The sequence below is a fragment of the Aquarana catesbeiana genome, linkage group LG04 (assembly GCF_042186555.1).
Source record: "Aquarana catesbeiana isolate 2022-GZ linkage group LG04, ASM4218655v1, whole genome shotgun sequence".
NCBI lineage: Eukaryota > Metazoa > Chordata > Amphibia > Anura > Ranidae > Aquarana > Aquarana catesbeiana.
The window spans coordinates 85,142,166-85,167,820 of NC_133327.1; the positions used below are offsets into that span (position 1 = coordinate 85,142,166).

General features: G+C 46.1%; 1 protein-coding gene across 2 annotated transcripts in view; it reads left to right on the plus strand.

The window, feature by feature from the left end:
- The first annotated feature begins 10,666 nt into the window (after positions 1–10,666).
- NBAS (NBAS subunit of NRZ tethering complex) overlaps positions 10,667–25,655 on the plus strand; it is a 1,128,646-nt gene continuing 1,113,657 nt past the window's right edge. Inside the window, exon 1 of one of the 2 annotated variants that reach the window (XM_073625355.1) lies at positions 10,667–10,824. In XM_073625355.1, coding sequence (XP_073481456.1) covers positions 10,723–10,824 — 102 coding nt within the window. In that variant the 5' untranslated portion in view covers positions 10,667–10,722. The remainder of the gene's footprint in view (positions 10,825–25,655) is intronic. The other variant, XM_073625357.1, reaches the window with a different exon arrangement.

Below are 25,655 nucleotides of genomic sequence, written 5' to 3' on the forward strand. Positions count from 1 at the left end.
TCCACTGAGGATCACAAGGAATCTACTCTACTGGGGATCACTGGGAATCTACTTCACTGGGGGTCAATAGGAATTCACTCCACTAGGGATCACTAGGTATCTACTCCACTATTGTCACTGGGAATTTACTGCACTGAGGTCACTAGGAATCTACTCCAATGGGGTCACTGGGAATCTACTCCACTGGGGGTCACTAGTAATCTACACCACTGGGGGTCACTAGAAATTCACTCCACTAGGGATCACTAGGAATCTACTCCACTCGGGTCACTGGGAATTTACTGCACTGAGGTCACTAGGAAACAACTCCAATGGGATCACTGGGAATATACTCCACTGGGGGTCACTAGTAATCTACTCCACTGGGGTTACTAGAAATTCACTCCACTAGGGATCAGTAGGAATCTACTCCACTGGGGTCACTGGGAATCTACTCCACTGGGGGTCATTAGTAATCTACACCACTAGGGGGGTCACTAGAAATTCACTCTACTGGGGTCACTGGGAATCTACTCCACTGGGGTCACTATGAATCTACTCTACTGGTGTCACTAGGAATCTACTCCACTTGGGGTCACTAGGAATCTACTCTACTGGGGTCATTAGGAATCTACTTCACTGGAGATCACTAAGAATTTACTCCACTTGATGTCACTGGGAATCTACTCCACTTGGGGTCACTAGGAATCTACTCCACTGGAGGTCACTAGGAATTCACTCCACTAGGGATCATTAGGAATCTACTCCACTGGGGTCACCGGAAATCTACTGCACTGGGGCCACTAGGAATCTGCTCCACTGGAGATCACTAAGAATTCACTCCACTTGGGGTCACTGGGAATCTACTCCACTGGGGGTCACTAGTAATCTACTCCAATGGGGTCACTGGGAATCTACTCCACTGGGGGTCACTAGTAATCTACTCCACTAGGGGTAACTAGGAATTCATTCCACTGGGATCACTAGGAATCTACTCCACTGGGGTCACTGGAAATCTACTCCACTGGGGGTCACTAGGAATATACTCCACTGGGGGTCACTAGGAGTCTACTGCAATGGGTTCACTGGGAATCTACTCCACTGGGGGTCACTAGGAATCTACTCCACTGGGGGTCACTAGGAATTCACTCCACTGGGATCACTAGGAATCTACTCCACTGGGGTCACTAGGAATCTACTCCACTGGGGTCACTAAGAATCTACTCCACTGGGGTCACTAGGCTGATGAGCTCGTACCCCACCACTCTGTACAATAGAACTCATCAATATCTCCTAGAAAATGTAACATGTTCACTTTATCTCATAAATCATTATTATAGATCTGCAGCTTTCATTATAATAATCCCTGGTGATCCCGCCATGGAGGTCCTTTCTCAGGCACTTCCTGTTATAGGGTGACAATGCTCGGTCCCCTCGGTAGCTATTTTGGAAGCTATTTGTTAGATCCAGTAAGATCAAGTGGTTTTAACGTTAGATCTCACATAATTAGAGACTTATTAAGTGATTAATGAGGGGGGCTGGCCCCCCCCTTATCAAATTTTCTGGCCAAACATCATTCAGGCTAATAGATATTCGTTAGATCCGGTAAGATCAAGTGGTTTTAACGTTAGATCTCACATCATTTCAGAGATATTCCACATCAAAATAGAGATATTAGGTGGTACATATGGACGGGTTAGCCCCCCATTATCAAATTTTCTGGCCAAAAATCATTCAGGCTAATAGATATTCGTTAGATCTGGTAAGATCTAGTGGTTTTAACATTAGATCTCACATCATTTCACAGATATTCCACATCAAAATAGAGATATTAGGTGGTACATATGGATGGGTTAGCCCACCATTATCAAATTTTCTGGCCAAAAATCATTTAGGTTAATAGATATTCGTTAGATCCGGTAAGATCTAGTGGTTTTAACATTAGATCTCACATTATTTCAGAGATATTCCACATCAAAATAGAGATATTAGGTGGTACGTAAGGACAGGTTAGCCACCCTTATTATATTTTCTGGCCAAAAATCATTCAGGCTAATAGATATTTGTTAGATCCGGTAAGATCAAGTGGTTTTAACGTTAGATCTCACATCCTTTCAGAGATATTCCACATCAAAATAGAGATATTAGGTGGCACATAAGGACAGGTTAGTCACCCTTATTATATTTTCTGGCCAAAAATCATTCAGGCTAATAGATATTTGTTAGATCCGGTAAGATCAAGTGGTTTTAATGTTAGATCTTACATCATTTCACAGATATTCCACATCAAAATAGAGATATTAGGTGGTACATATGGATGGGTTAGCCCCCCACATGCAATTTTCTGACCAAAAATCAATCAGGCTAATAGATATTCGTTAGATCCAGTAAGATCAAGTGGTTTTAACATAAGATCTCACATCATTTCAGAGATATTCCACATCAAAATAGAGATATTAGGTGGTACATATGTACGAGTTAGCCCCCCCCACATACAATTTTCTGGCCAAAAATCATTCAGGCTAATAGATATTCGTTAGGTCCGGTAAGATCAAGTGGTTTTAACGTTAGATCTCACATCATTTCAGAGATATTCCACATCAAAATAAAGATATTAGGTGGTACATAAGGACGGGTTAGCCCCCCTTATCAAATTTTCTGGCCAAAAATCATTCAGGCTAATAGATATTCATTAGATCCGGCAAGATTAAGTGGTTTTAACGTTAGATCTCACATCATTTCAGAGATATTCCACATCAAAATAGAGATATTAGGTGGTACATATGGACGGGTTAGCCGCCCTTATCAAGTTTTCTGGCCAAAAATCATTCAGCCTAATAGATATTTGTTAGATCCGGTAAGATCAAGTGGTTTTAACGTTAGATCTCACATCATTTCAGAGATATTCCACATCAAAATAGAGATATTAGGTGGTACATAAGGATGGGTTAGCCCCCCTTATCAAATTTTCTGGCCAAAAATCATTTAGTATAATAGATATTCATTAGATCCGGTAAGATCAAGTGGTTTTAATGTTAGATCTCACATCATTTCCGAGATATTCCACATCAAAATAGAGATATTAAGTGGTACATATGGACGAGTTAGCCCCCCCCCCATGCAATTTTCTGGCCAAAAATCATTCAGGCTAATAGATATTCGTTAGATCCGGTAAAATCAAGTGGTTTTAACGTTAGATCTCACATCATTTCCGAGATATTCCACATAAAAATAGAGATATTAGGTGGTACATATGGACGGTTAGCCCCCCCACATGCAATATTCTGGCCAAAAATCATTCAGGCTAATAGCTATTAATTAGATCCGGTAAGATCAAGTGGTTTTAACTTTAGATCTCACATAATTTCAGAGATATTCCATAAAAAATAGAAATATTAGGTGGTATAGAAGGTACATCCATCTTCAACTGTCTCTGGATGGTCTCTGGAACCTTCTTTGTATGGTTCTCAGCGAGTGCCTGTAGTCTCTCCTCACACCTCCGTTCACCTCCCTGCCTCATGGTGATCTCTCCTCAGACCAACAATCTTAAGTCTTTAGCCAGCCCCCCCTTCTTGCAAAGCAGGCTGGGCATGGCAGTTCCACCCCCTGTAGAAATCAATGGGGCTGTACTGTGGGCCGTGGTCCTGCTGCTTGATTGGCTCCCTCTCCCTGCCAATAGGGACACAGGAAGAGGAGAGGGAGGGGGAGGAATCCCCCACAGGGACTGACAGGCATGCTCACCCTCAGTGAGTGCCTGTGTCAGTGTCTATTCAGTCCGGCGGTCGCTGGCAAGAATGGCGGGAGGTGCGGGTCCATGGGTAATAGAGTAGCCTCTGCTACACACTCCCCCCACCAAAGAACCTTTGGTCCGCCAAAGGAGGTAAAGACTCTATGACCTGTTACATGCTTTTGATATACACACGGAAAAAAAAACAGGTTAGTGTGCACAGCAAACCATACAATTTACATCTGCATAAAACCCTGGCAGAGGAACATCCCACCAATTAGCATAGGAGGGGAGGTTGTCCTGCCTACAGGCCACCTTAAAGCGGGATTCCGTCCCTGAAAAAAAAAATTAAAAGTCAGCAGCTACAAACACTGTAGCTGCTGACTTTAAATAAGTACTTACCTATTCTGTGTGCCCACAATGTCGGGCGCCCGAGGCTTCACTGCCAGTTTCCTACTGCGCACGCGTGAGTGGCGTGGCGCTCTGTGAATGGCCCCGTGGTGTTCTGGGAACACACACAGTTCCCAGAAGGCAATGGGGCTGCTCACCGAGGAGCAGAACACGCCGCGGAATAGGAAGAGGCAGATTAAGAAGACCGCCTAGCAACAAGGGTTTAGGTAAGTTTAAAAAAACTTTTCAAATTTTTTTTTTTATAGGATTTTTCTATGCAATTTTTTTTTTTAGGGTGGCCCTCCACTTTAACTGGAATGGCTCAGCTAGATGTGCCAGGGGGTAAGTGTCAGAAACCAAGAAATCAGGCCGAGACAGAAGTACAGTTAAGTCACACTTGTTTAATAATAAAAGTAAAAAGAACAAACGCAGTCAAAACATAGCCAGAGTTCAGTAACCGGAACGGATAGTCGGCCAAGCTAGAAGTCAGGGATCAATGTAGTGGAACAGCAAGCAGGATCTGCAGCCAGCAGGGATGTCAGCAAAGCAAGTCTTGAACAGGATCGCAGGAGATTGTTTCTGTGATGTTGACCAAGGCAAAGGCAGAGATCCTCTGGACTGGACGGCTTAAGTAGGCAGGACTGACGAGGCACACTGGTCTCTTTTTCTTCCTGCATATCAGCTTCAGCTTCCTCAATGAAGGATGGAAAGTCTTAGAGGTCTGTTGTCAGCAGGGAAGATTGAGGGTCTTCCAACTCTTCAAAAGGTGGACTTTGAGGTACAAACTCAGGAGCCTCTGGCCTGAGAGTCACCTCAGTCACCTTGGGAGGAGAAGAAAGGGGGGGGTGGCAGGCCCTGGCATTTGAGATAACCACAGACAATCTTTCTCTTCATCCTTGCTGTTTTCATCTTCAGCAAGGGGTACAGAGTGAGATCTAGTCACTGGCCCGGATCTTTGAGAGGCCGTGGGTGTGGACTGTAAATCTGACTGTGGTGGCACATGAACTGCTTCTGACAGAGGCAACAGATGATTGTGATGCCAAGTCTTCAGCAGGCCTGTGCTTCCCTCTGGCCGGATTTGATATACTGGGTGTCCTGGCAGATGCTTGCAAACAACATAGGGCTGCGACTTTCAGTGGTTAGCCAACCTATGCTTTCCAGGGACACCCAGGTTTCTCAGCAGTACCTTGTCATCTGGCTGTAGGTCCTGCACTCGTACCCTGAGGTCAAAGTTTATTTTGTTTCTCTGTCCTTGGGCATATGAGGCAGCTTGAGCCTTATCATAGGCGGTTTTCAGACGTCTCTACAGGCAATCCACATACCCTCTGTGGAAAGTTGCTGAGGTATGGTCGAGGGATGTGTCTACTGGCAGCGGGGCCTACAGTCCAAACATCAAACTATAGGGAGAGTAACCTGTGGCATCATTGGCAGTGCTGTATTAAGCATGCACAATAGCCACTATATGCTTGCTCCAGTGCTGCTTTTGTTCTCAATTTAGAGTTCCAAGCATATCCAGGAGGGTTCGGTTGAATATCTCTGGTTGAGGATCTACTTGAGGATGATACGGGGTGGTTTTAGACTTCCTGATGCCCAACAGGTCTAAAAGTCTCTTGATGAGACTACTCTTGAAATCCCTCTCTTGATCAGAGTGGATGCATTGGGACAGACCATAGTGCACAAAGAATTTCTCCGCGAAGATCTTGGCCACCATGAATGCTTTTTGGACCCTCGTGGAAAATGCCTGGGCATACCGAGTGAAATGGTCAGTCACTACCAGGATATTTCCCTGCCCGCTCAGATCAGGCCTCAAGCACAGAATGTGAATGCACACCAGCTCCATGGGTCCTTGACTCTGAAGATGGTCCATTGGGGCAGCTCGGTGAGGCAAAGTCTGCAGCTTCAGTCTGCATGCAGGGCCAGTAGAACCGGTCCCTCACCAGGAGAAAAGTCCGATTGGGCCCTAGGTGGCCATGGTTGTCATGTAGGTGTCAGGGCTGGGCTCAGCCCTTCCTTCTCTGAGCTGGCCGCTCAGCTGTCGGCTAATTGCCAGCTCCCATTTCTCTCCACAGTTACCCAGCTGTTGTTGATTCTGCTCGACAGTCCTGCCTACATAAGCAGTCCAGCTCACTTGATCTATGCCATGGTTCCTGATAGTAGGGCAGTTAATACTGTCTCCGTATGTTTTTCAGCTAGGAATAGCTGCCATTTTTCTTCAGAATCGTCAGAGGGGCCCCTTCGGTGGACCAACCCTCTGTGCACCTGAAACCGATCCCACTCTCGGTGCAGCAGATGGGTTTCCTTCAAGAGTCAGTAAGGAGCAAGTCAGGGCGTTGGCTCTCCAAGGCCTTCAATGCCAAGCTACAGGGAGGGTCCTCCAACTGGTCCCTCCGCAGGTCTTTGACAGCTTGGGCAGACCTTCATCCCCGACTTGGGCGAAACTGCAATAACATCTGGGGACACCAGCAGCTGACACTCCAACCTCTTCCGTCCTGGATCCTACTCCAGGTTGATGTTCTGCTTCTTCACATAAGGCTCGTACCCTTCAGGTGTCAGCTGGGCCTATTCTTCTGGAGGGTCTCTGGAACAATGGGGCCTTCTTGACAAAGCATCCGCGTCTTGTTTCCTGACCTCGGTCGATACTTCAGGCTGAAAATAAACCCTGATAGAGCAGCCAACAATCTGTGACCCATGGCGTCCAACTTGGTGGTAGTGAGGATGTAGGTGAGAGCATTGTTGTTGGTCTTGATCACGAACTCCGCTCCATACAGGTAATCCCTCAGCTTATCCACCACCCACTTCAAGGCCAGGAACTCAAGTTTGTGCATGAGATAGTTCTTTTCGGCGGGGGCCAAGTTCAGACTCACGTAGGCAACAGGCCATAGATGGCAGTCATGCTCTTGATATAGCAGACCACCTAACCCATCTCGACTGGTATCAAAGTGTAGCTTGTATGGCTTGGTTGGATCTGCATAGGCCACGACTGGAGCGGTTGTTAGGCTTCACTTCAGCTGCCTAAAACCTCTTCACACTTCGGAGTCCATTGTTCCTGAATGGACTCTCTGGGTTTTCTGGGCCTTCCAGCTGGTCTGACAGGCTTCGCCAGATCTGGGTCAGAGTCTTAGCAAATCCCTTGACAAATCTTCTGTAATAAGAGCAAAATCCCAGAAATGACCTAAGCTCAGTCACGTTGGTAGGCCTCGGCCAGGAGGTGACAGCTTCCAGCTTCTGGAGGTCAGTGGGCACTTCATCAGCAGACACAATGTGAGCAAGGTAGTTGATCGAGGGTTGATAAAACTGGCACTTTTCCAGAGACAGCTTCAACCCCCTCATCGTGGAGTCTCTTCAGGACCTTCTGCAGAAACTCTTAGTGCTCTTTCAGGGTCTTGCTGAATACGATGATGTTGTCTATGTACACCAACACCTCAATCAGTTTCATGTCACCCACGGTCTTCTCCATTAGCCTTTGGAAGGTGGCTGGGGCACCAGACAGGCCTTGATACATATGGTCAAATCTAAAGCTCCCTCCAGGGTAATGAAAATTATCTTCTCCCAATCCTCAGGGTGCATGGGGATTTGGTAATACCCACTCTTCAAATCCAGCATGCTAAACCACTTTGCTCCTGACAGGCCGGGAATGGTCCTTCGGTTCAGCGTCTGGTAGTCAATACCCAGCCTCAGTGACCCATTCTTCTTCCGTACCACCACTATTGGGGAAGCGTATAGACTCTGGGACTCTCGGATGATACCTGCCCTCTTCAACTCTGCCAGTTGTTCATGCAGATCCTCCAAGTCCCCTAAAGGAATCCATCAAACTCTTTCCCTGAATGGCTTATGCACTCGAAGAGATGGATCCAGTATTGGGCACTTTTTTGCACACCCCACATCAAATTAACTCAGAGAATGCAGCCTGACATCTCAGGAGCTGAGTCTTGGCCCTTTCTTTCCATTCAGGCAAAAGGGGAGTATTCTTCGGATAGAGCTCCTCCACAGAGATCCCATCCTTTGCTCCCCCCACCAAATCAGAGGGCGGGACTGGGGTGGACAGATTCACTTGTCCCAGCAACATCTGAGCCGGCATCTTTACTGGCGAGGCTGTTATGTTGCGGACACTAACCAAGATCTTCCAGTGACTTCTTTGCAACCCTTTGGTTGAGACCACCTTGGGAATTATCTCCACTCCCATGTCTTCTCTCAGTCCATCTGATTCAAGGACAATGAAAGGGCCTGTTTGCTTCCAATTTAGTGTGACAGATGCTCATAAATAGGCCACTCTACCAGGCTGTAACACCTTCTCACACTGGTCCAAGCGCCAGATCTTTCCCTTCTGTTTTTGTACCAGGTGCTGGTAAGCTTGTCTCAGCATGGGGTGCACACTTGTAGTTGAAGTGCCCGGCTCCAGAACAAGAGGTGTCAACAGCCTTCTGACAAGATCAGTATGGTCCCTATGATGAGAGAACTCTTACTGCCCCCTGGTGGGCGAGGACAAACCACTGCCTGATTTTCAAAAGTCTCGGCTTTCCCAGCCATGGAGGGATCGAAGGTCAGCTTGACCGGTAGATAGCCATCATAGGGGAAGTTCTGAATCACAATGCCCCATATCTGCAGCTCTTCCAACTTCTGTCATAGAAGTCTCTGTAGAGAAGGGTCACTTAAGCGCCAGTATCCAGAAGGGCCTTGGTGTAGACTCCCTTTACTTGGATGAGAACAACAGGAAAAGGTCCCACCAGCTTGTCAGGGAGCATGGAGGAAGTGGTGGCCCTGGCCTGTTCGGTGGTTTGTATCCACGCTCCTCTCTGCGAGGTTCTGATTGGGCTTAAGTCTGTGCTAAGTTCTGGGAGTCTGGTGTGCATTGACTCTCTGACACCAGGCAGCATTTGTCAAAAGAAACAGGACACTGGGTTGCTTGGAGGCAACAACGGGGGGCCCTCTGCAAGGGTTTGGACTTTCACTGCTGTCTCTTCGTGTCATTGGTTTTGAGCCAGCTACCGTAGATCCTTCACCAGAGCCCTCCGAAGTTTCCTTCTGGCTTCTGGCACTGTGCTTCAGGCTTCACTGGTCTTGGACACACCTGTCGATTAACGTCCCACATAATTTCAGCATACCTCGGTATGCTCAATGGCACTCCTCACTGGTACACGTGAAAATGCTCATCACCAGCTCTGATATAGACACTAGTATGGATATCCATGCATCGCTACCAAATATCCCTAATATCCCTGTAATTATGGATAATCAAACATTAAAATCACTTGATCTTACCGGATCTAATGAATATCAATTAGCCGGGGTGATTTTTTGGCCAGAAAATTTGATAAGAGGGGGCCAGCCCCCCTCATTAATCACTTAATAAGTCTCTAATTATGTGAGATCTAATCTCATCCTTATGTACCACCACCTAATATCTCTAATGTTAAAACCACTTGATCTAACAAATATCTATTAGCCTGAATTATTTTTGGCCAGAAAATTGCATGTGGGGGGGCCATCCTGTCCTTATGTACCACCTAATATCTCTATTTTTATGTGCAATATCTCTGAAATTATGTGTGATCTAACGTTAAAACCACTTGATCTTACCGGATCTAAGGAATATCTATTAGCCTGAATGATTTTTGGCCAGAAAATAGCATGTGGGGGGCTAACCCGTCCATATGTACCACCTAATATCTCTATTTTGATGTGGAATATCTCTGAAATGATGTGAGATCTAACGTTAAAATTCACTTGATATTACCGGATCTAACGAATATCTATAAGCCTGAATGATTTGTGGCCAGAAAATTGCATGTGGGGGGGCTAACCCGTCCATATGTACCACCTAATATTTTTATTTTGATGTGAAATATCTCTGAAATTATGTGAGATCTAACGTTAAAATCACTTGATCTTACCGGATCTAACAAATATCTATTAGCCTGAATGATTTTTGGCCAGAAAATTGCATTTGGGGGGGGCTAACCCATCCATATATATCACCTAATATCTCTATTTTGATGTGGAATATTTCTGAAATGATGTGAGATCTAACTTTAAAACCACTTGATCTTACCGGATCTAACAAATAGCTTCCAAAATAACTAACTGTTTGGTCAATTTTTTGATAAGGGGGGGCTGATGACGGGTTAGCGCCCCCAGCAAATAACTGTTAATATTGCTTCTTCTGTGTGAGATCTAACGCAAACAATGGTTGATCTAACCTGATCTAACAAAGATCTAACAAACTGCATAAGATTATTTCAAAATTTTTGACATGGGGGGGGGGGCTAACTCGGCAGAAGTCATTAGAATAGCTCAGAATGGAAACAATGCCAGGCTCTGGGCTGGCTACTGCAGGGAATTGACCAGCCCGCCTCTATCTCAGATCTTTAGGACTCATGTGATGAGATGGAGCTAAACAGTTGAATTTTTTTTATACTGGAGGTATCAGAACTAATAATAAAATCAAACTCCTTTCACATTTGTATTTGTAGACAGACACTCGAGTCAGGCGGCAGGCCACGTCATATAGACTTTATTATTTGCCATCCTGACTACACTCAGCACAGTGTGGCGGAGCGGGGAGGAGGACAGGAAGTTTGTCACCAACCAGCCACCGTACATGTCAGCGCGCACTGCCAGGAGTAAAGATGGCGGCGCCTAGTGACCAAGCAGACATGGAGAATACCGATGAAAATATCTTATACGATCTTCTGATAAACACCGAGTGGCCCCCGGAGCCCGATGTCCAGGTCAGGGGCAGCAGGGGGGCGGGGTGCAGATGCAGAATTTGGGGGTTTATGAGGACAGATCTCCCCATGTCCTGTACAGGTGAATGGCACAGGACACGTAGCAATACACAGCGCTGGGCACAGCTGTCCAGCCTCCACTATAATCATAGGGATCCAATACACCGGACAGGGAAATGCTGGTTGCCTGGCTTTGGTAGTTTCTGAATCACTGGCTCCGAACAAGCATGCTCCCAGTGAAGGCAGAATTTCTGGGCTGGCTGCTTGTTCTGGGGCTCTGGTTCTATAAAGTACAAATCCAACCAAAAACTTTTTTTCTTTAAATGTGAGATGGTGTGGGGGAGGTTTATAACTGGTGGGGTGTTTCTGATGGCCCCCCCTTTTTTCCTAGTGAACGAGGATGAGAAACCCATGCAAAATGCGTATAAAATGTACTATGGATTGCGTTGATTTTAACGCAACGCACTAAAAGCGCCATTAAAAAAAGCAACATGCATGTTCAAGAAAACACTTATTGCATTTTCTAGCACGCTGGTGTTTACAGCCCCAATGCATGGAAGCTTTGTGACCGTTTTGATGACAGCTCAGGCGTGTGCCAGATTCAGAAAGAATGATCGCCGGTTGGCAGATCTGGAAAGTGGCGGTAACATCATCATCATCATCGTACAGAGCGCATGTGCTGTTCTGTATGTCACATGTAATGCAGCCCATTCCTTTTAATTCTATGTGCGAGAAACACTCAAAAGAAGTCCCTGAACCTTTCGAAAAATTGCACCATACTAAAACGCATGGTGTGGCTTCATGCGTTTTGGTGCACATTCACGGAAGCGTGTGGGAGCCATGAAGAATTCATGGCACTGCCGCATGTTTTCAAAAGGGCAATGCGTTTCTGTGTGTTGCGGGAAAGCGAATAATATTACTCACGTTCCCACAATGCACAAATGTGAACGTAGCCTCGTGGATGTGACAGCTTCCTGCTCTAGGCTTGTAGTTGCTAGGGTGCTGGTAACTAATGACTATAGATGGGCTCTGGTGTTTCAAAATCCCACATGCCCGATCCTGCCAGGAAGCCAACACTGCACAGCACTAATTACAGGCAGTGAGACATTTCCAGGGACCAGAAAATGCCTCACTGCCTGGGATTAGCGCTGTGCAGGGTTGGCTTCCTGGTGGGATTTCTTACACGCCCGAACCCATCTCTACTAATGACACATCCCCAGCCCAATTCAGCTGTTCAGGGGCTCACACCTGAATGTAAACAAAGGTGCTGATGTCCTTACCCAAATATGAAAATGCCCATGTTTATTCAAATACAGGAATGGGGCCTCATTGGTTGCTAGGAAGCTGTTGGCTACACAGCTGCTTGCGTCTTAGCAACCAATGACACAACCCCAGCCCCATTCAGCTGCCAAACAAGAGATTCTCAGGCTCACCACTGAATGTAAACAAAGGGGCCGATGTCCTTATCCAAATATGACAATGCCCACGTTTATTCAAATACAGGAATGGGGTCTCATTGGTTGCTAGGACGCTGTTGGCTACACAGCTGCTTGCGTCTTAGCAACCAATGACTCAATGCAGCTATTAGCATCCTAGTAACCAAAGACACTGTATGGCTCGGGAATGGAGTGTTTGCAGGGTTCACCCCTCATCATGCCTCTATACAATAAATTCACATACATCTTTCTCACCAGTACATGAATGTGTTGCAGGCATCATTTGACGTGCAGGCACAACATCATTTTTAAGAGTGTTTTCTGAATTCCAGGGATTGTGTTTTTGTTGCTTTCTCTGTCCCCGCTAAAAAGATTTCACATCACTTGTCCTGATCACTGAACTGGAAGTGAGGGGAAGCTTCCTCGATGGTGGCAGACAATAGTGGCTCTTGCACAGGGTTGTAAAATATGGTTGTGGTGCCTGGGAGCCACAGTCTGCAGTGTGGTTTTTTTTTTTTTTTTTTTTTTTTTTTTACAAAGAAATGAATTTCAGAGAACGTTGCCACGCATGATGCACGTTCACAGGTGTGTGGAAGCGCCATTAAAAATGAATGGCACTGCTGCATGTTTGCAAAAGGGCAGCGTGTTTCTGTGTGTTGCGGGAAAGCACAGGATTTTGCGCACGTCACAAATGTGAACGTTGCCTCATAAATGTGACAGCTTACTGCTGTGGGCTTGAGGTTGCTAGGGTACTGGTAACTGTTGACGCACCCCTGGCTCCATTCAGATTCCCAGGATCACCGCTGAATGTAAACAAAGGGGGCTGATGTCCTCACCCAAATATGACAATGCCCACGTTCGGTCATAGACAGGAATCTGGGGGGGGGGGGGGTGTCATTGGTTGCTGGGACCCTGTTGGCTACACAGCTGCCTCCATCTTAGCAACCAATGACACTATGCAGCTGACAGCATCCTAGTAACCAGGGAAACTGTATGGCTTGGGGATGGAGTGTCCGCAGGGTTCACCCCTCATCGTGCCTCTATGCGATAAATTCACATACATCTTTTTGACCAGTATATAAATTTGTTGCAGGCATCGTTTGAGGCGCAACACCCTTAAGAGTGTCTACGATGTGCCTTCTGAATTCCAGAGATTGTGTTTTTGTTACTTTCTCTGTCTCCACTAAAAAGATTTCACATCACTTCTTGTCCTGAGCACGTCAGCGGAACCGGAAGTGAGGGGAACTCTCCTCGATGGGGACACAGACAGCAGAGGTTCTTGCACAGGGCTGTAAAATATGGTTGTAGTTGTGGTGCCCAGGAACTACAGTCTGTAGTGTGTTTGCTGGCACAGGTGTTTACTTGCGCTCACCTATGGACATTTTCTGAAATGCATTCATTTGATTAAAAAAATAAAAATTAGACTCGATCAGGAATGACAGACCTGTGAGCAGCATTCTCCATAGAAGAATGGCAAAGGCAACCTACAGATTTCTCTTATGACAGGTTTACTTTAACCACTTGAAGACCAGGCCTTTTCTGGCACTTTTTGTTTACAAAGTTTAAATCATTTTATTTGCTAGAAAATTACTTATAACCCCAAAATATTTTATATATATATATATATATATATATATATATATATATATATATATATTTAGCAGAGACCCTAGGGAATAAAATAGCAATTTTTATGTTAAACGGTATTTGCGCAGCGGTTTTTCAAACACAATTTTTTGGGAAAAAATGAATTAAAAAAACAAAAAAAAAACCCCACAACATATACCCCCATTTTTATATGAAAGATGATGTTATGCCGAGCAAATAGATACCTAATATGTCACGCTTTAAAATTGCGCACACTCATGAAATGGAGACAAACCACGGTACTTAATAATCTCTATAGACAATGTTTTAAATGCCTGTACAGATTATCGGTTTAGTTACAGAGGAGGTCTGGTGCTAGAATTATTGCTCTTGCTCAGACATTGGTGGCGATACCTCACATGTGTGGTGTGAACACCGTATACATGTGAGTGTGTGACTTGGGTATGCATTTGCTTCTGCGTGCGAGTATGGAGGGACGGGGGCACTTTAAAAAAATGTTTTCCTTATTTTATTTTTATTTATGTATGTATTTTTTGCACGGCCCCTTTTAATTTTTTTAAATTTTTTTTATTTTATTCCTCTTACAAGAACTGTAAGCATCCTATGTAATAGAAATAAGCATGACAGGTCCTCTTTATGGAGAGATCTGGGGTCTAAAAGATCTTTTAACAAAAAGAATTAAAAAAAAAAAATTATTATATTATTATTATACAGTATTTATATAGCGCCAACAGTTTACGTAGCGCTTTACAACTTGAGGGTAGACAGTACAAGTACAATACAATTTGATACAGTAGGAATCAGAGGGCCCTGCTCCTTAGAGCTTACAATCTAAGAGGGGAGGTCAAGAGATACAAGAGGTAATAACTGTGGGTGATGTGCTGATTGAGAAGATAAATGTACAGTTGTTAGGTGGGGGCCAGATAGGCTTCTCTGAAGAGATGAGTTTTCAGGGATCGTCTGAAAGTGGATAAAGTAGGAGAAAAACGGACGGATTGGGGTAGAGCATTCCAGAGGATGGGGGAGGCTCTGGAGAAGTCCTGAAGGCGAGCATGGGATGAGGTGACAAGGGAGTTTGAGAGCAGGAGGTCTTGGGAGGAGCGAAGAGAACGATTAGGTTGGTATTTTGTGACTAGGTTAGAGATGTAGCTAGGGGCCAAGTTGTGGATGGCTTTGTAAGTTATAGTTAGTATCTTGAATTTAATTCGGTGACTGAGTGGCAGCCAATGGAGGGATTGGCAGAGGGGTGTAGCAGACGCTGAGCGGTTTGTGTGGTGGATGAGCCTGGCCGCAGCGTTCATGATGGACTGAAGTGGGGATAGCCTATTTAGAGGTAAACCAATGAGGAGGGAGTTGCAGTAGTCAAGGCGGGAGATGACCAGGGAGTGGATTAGAAGCTTTGTGGTGTCAATGGTTAGGAAGGGGCGTATCTTGGAGATGTTGCGAAGACAGAGGCGGCAAGCTTTGGATAGTGATAGAATGTGGGGTCGAAAGGTTAGTTCAGAGTCCAGGATTACACCTAGGACCTTGGCGTGGGGAGATGGGTTGATAGTTGAGCCGTTGATCTTGACAGGGAGATCAGGGGAAGTGGCACCTGAGGGAGGAAATATCATGAGCTCGGTTTTGGATAGGTTGAGTTTGAGAAAGTGATGTGACATCCAGGCTGATATGTCTGCTAATAAGTTGGTAATGCGTGAGGAGACAGATGGAGAGAGCTGGGGGGTGGAGAGATAGATTTGGGTGTCATCAGCGTAGAGATGATATTTAAAGCCGTGGGAGGCAATCAACTGACCCAAGGAGGTGGTGTAGATTGAGAAAAGGAGAGGTCCGAGAACAGAACCTTGGGGGACCCCAACGGAAAAAGGAAGAGGAGAGGATGAAGTAGAGTTGTAAGTGACACTGAAGGAGCGGTGGGATAGGTAGGATGAGAACCAGCGAAGAGTGCAGTCACGGAGACCAAAGGAGTGGAGTTTTTCGAGGAGGAGTGGGTGGTCCACTGTGTCAAAGGCAGCAGAGAGATCCAGGAGAAGTAGTACAGAATAGTGTCCATTGGCTTTAGCCATTAGTAGGTCATTTGAGAGTTTAAGGAGAGCCGTTTCCGTGGAGTGTTGAGGGCGAAAACCGGACTGAAGGGGATCAAGAAGTTTATTCATGGTCAGATGGTCACTTAATCGGTTGTAGACCAGTCTTTCAAGAAGTTTGGAGGAGAAGGAGAGTAAGGAGATGGGACGTAAGTTGTTGAGATTGGTGGGATCCAGTGAGGGCTTTTTTAGTATGGGGGTGACTAGTGCATGTTTTAGAGAGTTTGGGAAGATGCCACAAGAGAGGGAGAGGTTGAAAATGTGAGTTAGAGAGCGTAGAATCGAGTCAGAGGGTGAGCGTAGCATTTGCGAGGGAACAGGATCCAGGGGGCAAGTGGTTAGATGAGTGCTAGATAAAAGTTTAGCAACCTCAGTAGTAGTAGCAGGGTTGAATGAGGGAAGTAATGACTGTATCTGTGGACATGGGGTGTTGCATGGGGGAGGTTTTTGCGCATTGGCGATCTCCTCATGAATTGTATCAATCTTAGTTTTGAAGTGATTGGCAATCTCCTGGGCGGTGATTGAGTTGGTGGGTGGAGGCAGTGGAGGACAGAGTAGAGTGTTGAAGGTAGAGAAGAGTTGACGTGGACTGGATGAGAAGGTGTTGATGAGTGTGATAAAGTAGGTCTGTTTGGCAGTGTGAAGGCAGGAGTAGTATTTTAGGAGGGCAGATTTATATTGTGTGAAGTCTTCCTGGGTCTTAGTCTTATGCCACAGGCGCTCAAGAGCGCGGCTACGTTTTCTGAGACTTCTGGTGTCATCTGTTTGCCAGGGTTGTAGCAGTCGGGGCCTAATTCTGCGTGTAGTGAGGGGGCCAGCTTGTCTAGGGAGGAGGACAGTGAGCTGTTGTAAATGAAAGTAGCTAGGTTGGGGCAGGACAGGGGGGAGATTTTGTCATAGAGGTGATCAGTAGCAGAGTAGAGAAGAGAAGGGTTGAGGTGGCGAAGGTTTCTGCGTGTAACTGTTGGGCGGTTGGAGGGAGAAGAGGTGGAAGACAAGGAGAGAGCAAAACTAATAAGGTGGTGATCAGAGAGTGGGAATGGATTGTTGGAAAGGTTGCACGGAGTGCACAGATAGGAGAAGGCAAGGTCAAGGGTGTTGCCGTTGGAGTGGGTAGGAGCCTGTATCCATTGCGTCAGGTCAAGCGATGAGGTTAGACTGAGAAGTTTAGAAGTAATAGTAGTGTTAGTGTTGACAGGGATGTTGAAGTCCCCAAGAATAATTGTGGGGATTTCAGAAGAGAGAAAGTAGGGTAGCCAGGCAGAGAAGTCATCAAGAAAGGCTGATACTGGTCCAGGGGGCCGGTAGATGACAGCAATTCTTAGAGAAATGGGAGAGAAAAGACGAATGCAATGTGCCTCAAAAGAGGAGAGTGTCAGAGAGGGAGGTGGGTGAAGAACCTGATAGGTGCTGCATGGGGCTAGAAGGATTCCCACTCCACCTCCCTTCCGTCCACTTGGTCTGGGGAAGCGAGTCCAGAGAAGGCCCCCATGGGAGAGGGAAGCAGGAGAAATAGTATCCGATTCATGAAGCCAGGTTTCAGTAATGGCAAGTAGGTTAAAGGAATTTGTGATAAAGAGGTCGTGGAGGGCGGTGAGTTTGTTGCAGACAGAACGTGCATTCCACAGGGCACAGGAAAAGGGGGGGCTGGTTTTGGAAAGAGGAATAGAGACCAAGTTCTGTGGGTTGCGGCTCCTGCCAGAGGGTGTAGGGGGATGGGAGCGTTGGGCAAAGACAGATGATGGTGGCCCAGGGTTTGGGGATATGTCACCAGAGATTAGGAGAAGCAGGAGGGTGAGGGAGGTAATGTGGGACTGTGATTTATGTGAAGGGGCATGTCTCAGAGTACTGGAGGTTTTATCAGTGTATGGATGTAGAATGAGCGAGAGTTGGTAAGAGCAGTAGTAGGGGGAAGACAGAAGGCAGGGTGATATGTATAAGCAGGCGGGTGGAGAGGGGGGGTGAAGGTAAGAGAGTTTGAGGAGAGAGGACAGGAGTGTCAGAAGCAGTGGTAGAGAGTGCATGTTACAGAGTGGAAGGAGAGCTTAATAGAGAGACGGGTCACCTGCAGTCTGTTAGCTGCTTTCCAGTGCAGATTGCTGTATTTGTTTGCTTCGTGCAATCGCTGAAGTGCAGAGAATGAAGTGCATATCACTTGTAGAAAGAATCACTTAGAGAAAGAAGCCTTAAAGATAGAAGCCCCTGCAATGTGCTACCCCCTTAAGGATGCTCAAATATATACTGTTATAGGGGTGGGGTTGAAGTTCGTTAATTAATCATGAGTGACTATAAGAGTGCCTAGCAATCAAAGTGAACTTTTTGCTTCAAAAGTCAGAATAGCAAGAGGCCAAGACAAGATCAACACATAAAACTTAGGTAAGACAGTCCAGAAAAACAAATAATGTCATGGTTGTTCGCACAGGGCAACAGATAGAGAAGGCCACATACCAGAGACACACACACACAGAGACAGCAAGCAGATCCCAATTGCAGTTAACGGTGGAAGATGTGGATGAGCTGACACATACCAGAGAGACACACACACACAGAGACAGCAAGCAGATCCCAATTGCAGTTAACGGTGGAAGATGTGGATGAGCTGACACATACCAGAGAGACACACACACACAGAGACAGCAAGCAGATCCCAATTGCAGTTAACGGTGGAAGATGTGGATGAGCTGACACATACCTGTAAAGAGACAGAAGGAATGATCAGGTGAGGCAGAACCCAGTGCAGAGAATGAAGTGCATATCACTTGTAGAAAGAATCACTTAGAGAAAGAAGCCTTAAAGATAGAAGCCCCTGCAATGTGCTACCCCAGCAATGCAAAAATGTATTTACTTCCACCTAGGACCGGAAGTGATGTCATGACGTCTACAATAAAATTAAAAATGATCCCCTGATGAAGCCACGTGACCCATGACGCCACACGTAGGGACAGGCACCGCCCACTGTCAGCAGTGTATGAGCTCGCCACTCGTCTGGATACGCTGTAGCTTTCCTTTTTTACTGTGTGAATACCCTGTATGCTGCTAATGTTGAATAAAGTCTGATACATGCTTGAAATACTACACTATATGGTATCTTCATCTCTCAATTTACTATGATGCTCCCCATGGATCTGAAGTCTGATAAATGACAGTCCATTACCTAGGACCCCCCTGCACAGGAGACACCACAAGCGCTGTCTGCTCTATGCTGTAACCTCAGTATAGTGAGGTAAGGGGCCATTATCTACCACTAGAGGATTGTTGCATGGAGGAGATCCTGCTGTACACTTCCCATTCACCACTCTTCTGAACAAATGATTTTTAAACCCAGCTGCTATCTACACAACTTAATTGTCTGTTATCACTAAGGAAGCATTGAAGTTGTTTTTTGTTGCACTAAGTCACCTTTATTGGATTGTATTATTTTAAGCTTGAGCATCCCCTGTTGGCGCTGGACACTATATTGCATGAAGCACAATTATGAAGATCACTTTGGATATTCATTGTAACGTTGTATCATTTGGCAATTTTTGCTTTTATGTTATTTAGTTTTTAGCCATCTATTTATTTATATGAATCATGGTTCATTGAACTATAATAATTTCCGGATATTAATTCACAGCACTTTGTACTGGCATTTAATGTCTCAGCGGCAATCACTATTTTATTGAAAGAAAATTTTTTATTTTTTTTTTAATTTTATTGTAGATTTCACCATGGTTCTATTTTTATTTAAGCTGAGAGATACATATGTATAGTTTTTTTGGTGGGATCCACCCTTTATTTATTATTATCCTTTTTATTATGCACATACTGCCTGCACGTTCACATAGTGCTATATATTCCCCATGGTGGTTTCGATCACCATCCTATACCTCAGTAAAGACAATAGTTGATACCCAGTACACCTAGATATTATAATTTATTGTAGGATTAGCGCAGCACCATCCCCATTTGTCAGTTGTTAGTCACACCAGGGTTTAAGGCTGGACCCCATTCGGTGCAAGCTGCTTTTCCCTATCTAATAACACCTATAACACCACTGCTTGGTAGCGCAGGAATAATACTCCCTATATTGATGTCATGACGTCTTTCCGGTCCTCCAAGGCCATAGAGGCAATCAAACATGATCTAGTCTTTTATCTCCTCTGTGACCAGGTGGCCGCACCGTCGGATTGTTTCTCAGGTGAGTCGGCGGAAATAGTAAGCTTAAGAAACACAGACTGACGCTTCTGATCGTTCCAGCAGCTCATGAGTGCTTGGAATGCTTTCAAGAGAAAACCGGGGTTATGGCTGACCTGTTCAGCCATAACTGCGGTAAACTAATTGCAAACCGTAATTATATATACGTATTGCCGTCAGCAAGTGGTTAAAGCTGAACTCCGGCCTTGCCATCAGTCTTGCACAGCTGTACAGGCTCCTCTCCTGTACTGAGATTGCTTACTCTGATTTCACTGCACACTGTGAGCTTCTCACACTGTATATTAGAAGCTACAGCAAGTCGGAGCCTGCCTTGTCTTCTTCCTGGAGAAAGTCCAGCATCATCTAGCTCTTTTTTAGTTTTTTCAAATCTGGAAGCTCATCATTACATGTGGACCTAGATTACTCCTCATGTAAATGTAGTCCCCTCAGGAAAGCCCACTCCTCCAATCTGAATCCAATCATTAAGGCGTTTTTAAAGAGAAGTATGTTTTTTTTTTTTTGCACATTCATACTTACCTAGGTGGATGCACCATCGGACCATCTGCATTGAGAACCAAGCGATCGAAAATCGCCGATGGCTCGGTTCTCACAGAGAACCGAGCAGAGAGTTGCTGACTGTCAATCATAGGAGAGGCCCAGCCAAACAAGTTCAGGCTGGACTTCTTTAATATTTGTATATCTCCTTCCAAGATCCAGCACACTCCTTGCATCAGGGCTGAGGGCTCTTGAAAGGAGTAGTGAGGCAGGGTGCTGTGATGTTTTCAGGAAGCACCCAGCTAGCTCCTTACTACCAGCCATGATCTGCCTTAATTGTATAGAGAAGAACAGAGACCTAGACATCGCATTCCTTTTTTTTAATTTTGTGCCTTGGCAGCCCATTGTTTTCAGTGGGCAATTTCAGGACTCCAGATAATACTGGGGTACCATAAAGTGGCTCTGCAGCCTAACCATGTATTTGCAAATGTTTGCAGACTAAACCCCTGTTTTTAACGCATACTGTTAGACTAGATAATTCAGTTGGTTGCAGGCTAGTTGGTGAACTGGGATTTTTCTTTGGTGTTGTTTGACTTCCATGTGCTCCTTGCTGCAAAACCCAGTTCTAGGTGTGGGCAGTGGCCAGTTGTTTGTATGTATAGCCAATACCTCTTCTTTTTTTTTCAGTTTTGGATAGAGTGGGGTAGAGTTAAAACCCTTGCCAGGGTATTTTTTACACATTTTGTTTACCATTGGGGAATTAGTTTTTTTGTAATTCAGCCAACGGGCTTATCTGATTCTTCCCCCCTTCTGTTGCCACATTTGGCACTTTTCGGGGGGCAGGGGGAGTGGGTACCTGTTTTTGACAGGTACCCTGTCCCCATTTTAATCGGACCTCACCGCAGCAAGCTACATCAGATGTCCGGCCCTCTCCTCCTCTCCCTGCTGCCGGCTAGTAAGAGAGCACAGAGCGTTTCGCGCATGCGCAGTAGGGACCCGGCCTTCCTTTACTGGCAATGGTGGCAGCAGCACCTGACAGCCGATGGAAGCCTAGGCTGGGGTGCCGACATTGCTGGAATCCTGGACAGGTAAGTGTCCCAGTATTAAAAGTCAGCAGCTACAGTATGTGAAGCTGCTGACTTTGAATTTTTGGAGGGGGGCTGAATACTGCTTTAACAAAACTAACAGATTTCTCCCTCCTCAGAATGGAGGTGAATGGAGGAATCTCTCCCACTGCAGGGACGGTGTATTCTGACAGCAGGACCCACTACTACCAGAATACACTGATCAGCGGCTGATCAAGGATACTTTTCCAACATAAAATAATCATAATATATGATCAAATAATCAACTTCTGTCAGTGGGGACTCCCACAGACTGTTTCAAATTTGACCAGTTTTTGTTGAAGTGGTCACATTTTGATCATTGTATGGTTGCTTTAGGCATCCCCATTGGAATATTTTTATTTTTTGTTGTAGAACCCTAAAATTTTTTGGTTTACGCTCACTTTCTTTTTTGGTGACAATGATCACTGTACCAACAAAGGGATACATCTCCCTTGTGTACAATATGAAGTTGTAGGTGGGTGCTGCATTGACAGAGCCCTTGTATAGGCTGCCATGGATTTTATGTCATGGTACCGTAAGAGATGACTGGTGCTGCCCATTGATCTATAGCAGGTGTCAGTATAAGAACCCCCCTGTGATCAGGCTGCACAGCTGTGAGTGTATGTGAGAAGCAAATGAGCGGTGCTGCTAGGGTTGCCACCTGTCCCGGATTCACCTGGACAGTTTGGGTTTGGAATCATGCGTCCGGGTTTCAGACTGCCTGAAACCCGGACACATTATTTACACTGGACTATGGCTTCCCAGCAGGGTTGCTGGCTGCAGTTGTCTAAACTATGAGTGTCTGTTACACTCTTTCACATTGCCCAAAGCCAGCACTAACAACCCCCCCAAACACAGACGGGAGAGGAGAGAGGGCTCAATCTGCAGTGCACCTCTTTCTCCCGCCCCTATCCCTCTGTGTCTGCCCACACTCCAATCCCCGACGCTGTGCCTCAGAATAGGAAAGTTGGGGCTGGAAATTTGAAGTCCAGCAGCCTCAGATATATCTAGATGAGAGGTGCTGACTGCCAAGGGGTGAGTGAGCTCACCATCCATCCCTGTCTGTGACCTGAAGTCTCACCCCTTCTCTCTCCTGCCTCTGAGTGAGTACACTAAGGCAAATCAAGGTTCTCAGAGCACCCCTTACATCAGAGTTCCCCTTTACACCAGAGGCCACAGTGTTTCCCCTTACATCAGTGTCTTCTCTGTACACCAGAGTTTTCAGTGTTCCCCCTTAAATCAGGGTTCTCAGAGGATCCCTTATGTTAGAGGCCCCAGAGTTCTCCCTTACATCAGAGTCTGCAGAGGCCCCCCTTACAGTGAAAGGGAACTCTGCGAGTTCAGATGTAAAAGGGGAACTTTGTGGACTCTGATGTAAAGGGGGAACTCTGTGGACTCTGATGTAAAAGGGGAACTCTGTGGACTCTGATGTAAAGGGGGAACTCTGTGGACTCTGATGTAAAGGGGGAACTCTGTGGACTCTGATGTAAAGGGGGAACTCTGTGGACTCTGATGTAAAGGGGGAACTCTGTGGACTCTGATGTAAAGGGGGAACTCTGTGGACTCTGATGTAAAGGGGGAACTCTGTGGACTCTGATGTAAAGGGGGAACTCTGTGGACTCTGATGTAAAGGGGGAACTCTGTGGACTCTGATGTAAAGGGGGAACTTTGTGGACTCTGATGTAAAGGGGGAACTTTGTGGACTCTGATGTAAAGGGGGAACTTTGTGGACTCTGATGTAAAGGGGGAACTTTGTGGACTCTGATGTAAAGGGGGAACTCTGTGGACTCTGATGTAAAGGGGGAACTCTGTGGACTCTGATGTAAAGGGGGAACTCTGTGGACTCTGATGTAAAGGGGGAACTCTGTGGACTCTGATGTAAAGGGGGAACTCTGTGGACTCTGATGTAAAGGGGGAACTCTGTGGACTCTGATGTAAAGGGGGAACTCTGTGGACTCTGATGTAAAGGGGGAACTCTGTGGACTCTGATGTAAAGGGGGAACTCTGTGGACTCTGATGTAAAGGGGGAACTCTGTGGACTCTGATGTAAAGGGGGAACTTTGTGGACTCTGATGTAAAGGGGGAACTATGTGGACTCTGATGTAAAGGGGGAACTATGTGGACTCTGATGTAAAGGGGGAACTTTGTGGACTCTGATGTAAAGGGGGAACTTTGTGGACTCTGATGTAAAGGGGGAACTATGTGGACTCTGATGTAAAGGGGGAACTATGTGGACTCTGATGTAAAAGGGGAACTCTGTGGACTCTGATGTAAAGGGGGAACTCTGTGGACTCTGATGTAAAAGGGGAACTCTGTGGACTCTGATGTAAAGGGGGAACTCTGTGGACTCTGATGTAAAGGGGGAACTCTGTGGACTCTGATGTAAAGGGGGAACTTTGTGGACTCTGATGTAAAGGGGGAACTTTGTGGACTCTGATGTAAAGGGGGAACTTTGTGGACTCTGATGTAGAGGGGGAACTTTGTGGACTCTGATGTAGAGGGGGAACTTTGTGGACTCTGATGTAAAGGGGGAACTTTGTGGACTCTGATGTAGAGGGGGAACTTTGTGGACTCTGATGTAGAGGGGGAACTTTGTGGACTCTGATGTAAAGGGGGAACTCTGTGGACTCTGATGTAAAGGGGGAACTCTGTGGACTCTGATGTAAAGGGGGAACTCTGTGGACTCTGATGTAAAGGGGGAACTCTGTGGACTCTGATGTAAAGGGGGAACTCTGTGGACTCTGATGTAAAGGGGGAACTATGTGGACTCTGATGTAAAAGGGGAACTATGTGGACTCTTGCTATTAACTTTATATGATTAGAAATATTATTTAATAGCAAAATATATGTATAGTATATACTATAAAAAAAAAAAATGCTGTGCGCCGCTAAAGTGTTTGGGTTTGACTTGAAGAAAAGGTGGCAACCCTGAGTGCTGCCCATTGATGAGGTGTACACAGTATAAGCCGCCCTGCCTGGTCAGGCTGCACAGCTGCCAGCTGGCCATGTGTTGACTGTCAGAGCGGACAGTGCCAGCTTCTGCTCCAGCTTGAGCTCAAGCTTCTGGGCTTGCTTGGACAGCCAGTGGTCGGCGTTGTGCAGCCGGTAGCAGCCCTCCAGCATGCTCCTGAAGTCAGTCATGAATTGGTCTATAGTGCGGTACTGATCTGCAAAGAACTTCTCCTCTATCCCGAGGTGAGACGTGGTGCCTGCCTCCTCCTCTGCCCGCCCAACTGTCCTCGGACTCCCGGAAGCCGACTCGGGGTCCCCCTCCTCACACGCTGAGTTGCAGCTAACCTCCTCCGCAGACCCCCATGACGGTCATTCGCCATGGCTGCTGCTGTCTCCGAATTGGCCAGCAGAGAGTCAGTCAGTGCCACAGTCACGTGTACAGTGGTGGCCTTCAGCCCCTCATGTTCCCTCACCAAGCTAGTAGGGAAACCAGCGGCTGTGGCCTAGGCAGAGTTTGCCTAGCAGTAGTGTTGGCCCTGAAAGCAAACATTCCTCAAGGGAATCCCAGTAACTTACTCAGAAAATACTGAAGTCTAAAGCTTGGGTACACACGGGAAGTTTTTTTTATTCAACCTAGTGGGCTAAACAAAATAAAACCTTACAGATAGCTGTACTAACACATCTAATGTTAGTACAGCAATCTCCCTGCTAAGTTATTGTGTTCTGACAGGGGGACTGCCCCCCAGAACACACTGATCAGCTCTGAATGGGTGCTGGTTTGCTAGCGTGCTGGTTTGACAGAAGGCAGTTGTGATGAGACCGTCTTCTGTCGGCCGCTTTCTGCCAGACTGACCATTTTCCGCCAATTTTTGGCCCGTGTGTACTTTAGGTCCAGCGTGACAGCCAGGCACCTGACATTTTCAGACAGTGGTCAGCAGCAGAAGCAGCCCTGTATTTCTTTTATGGTGGTTTTCCTTGAT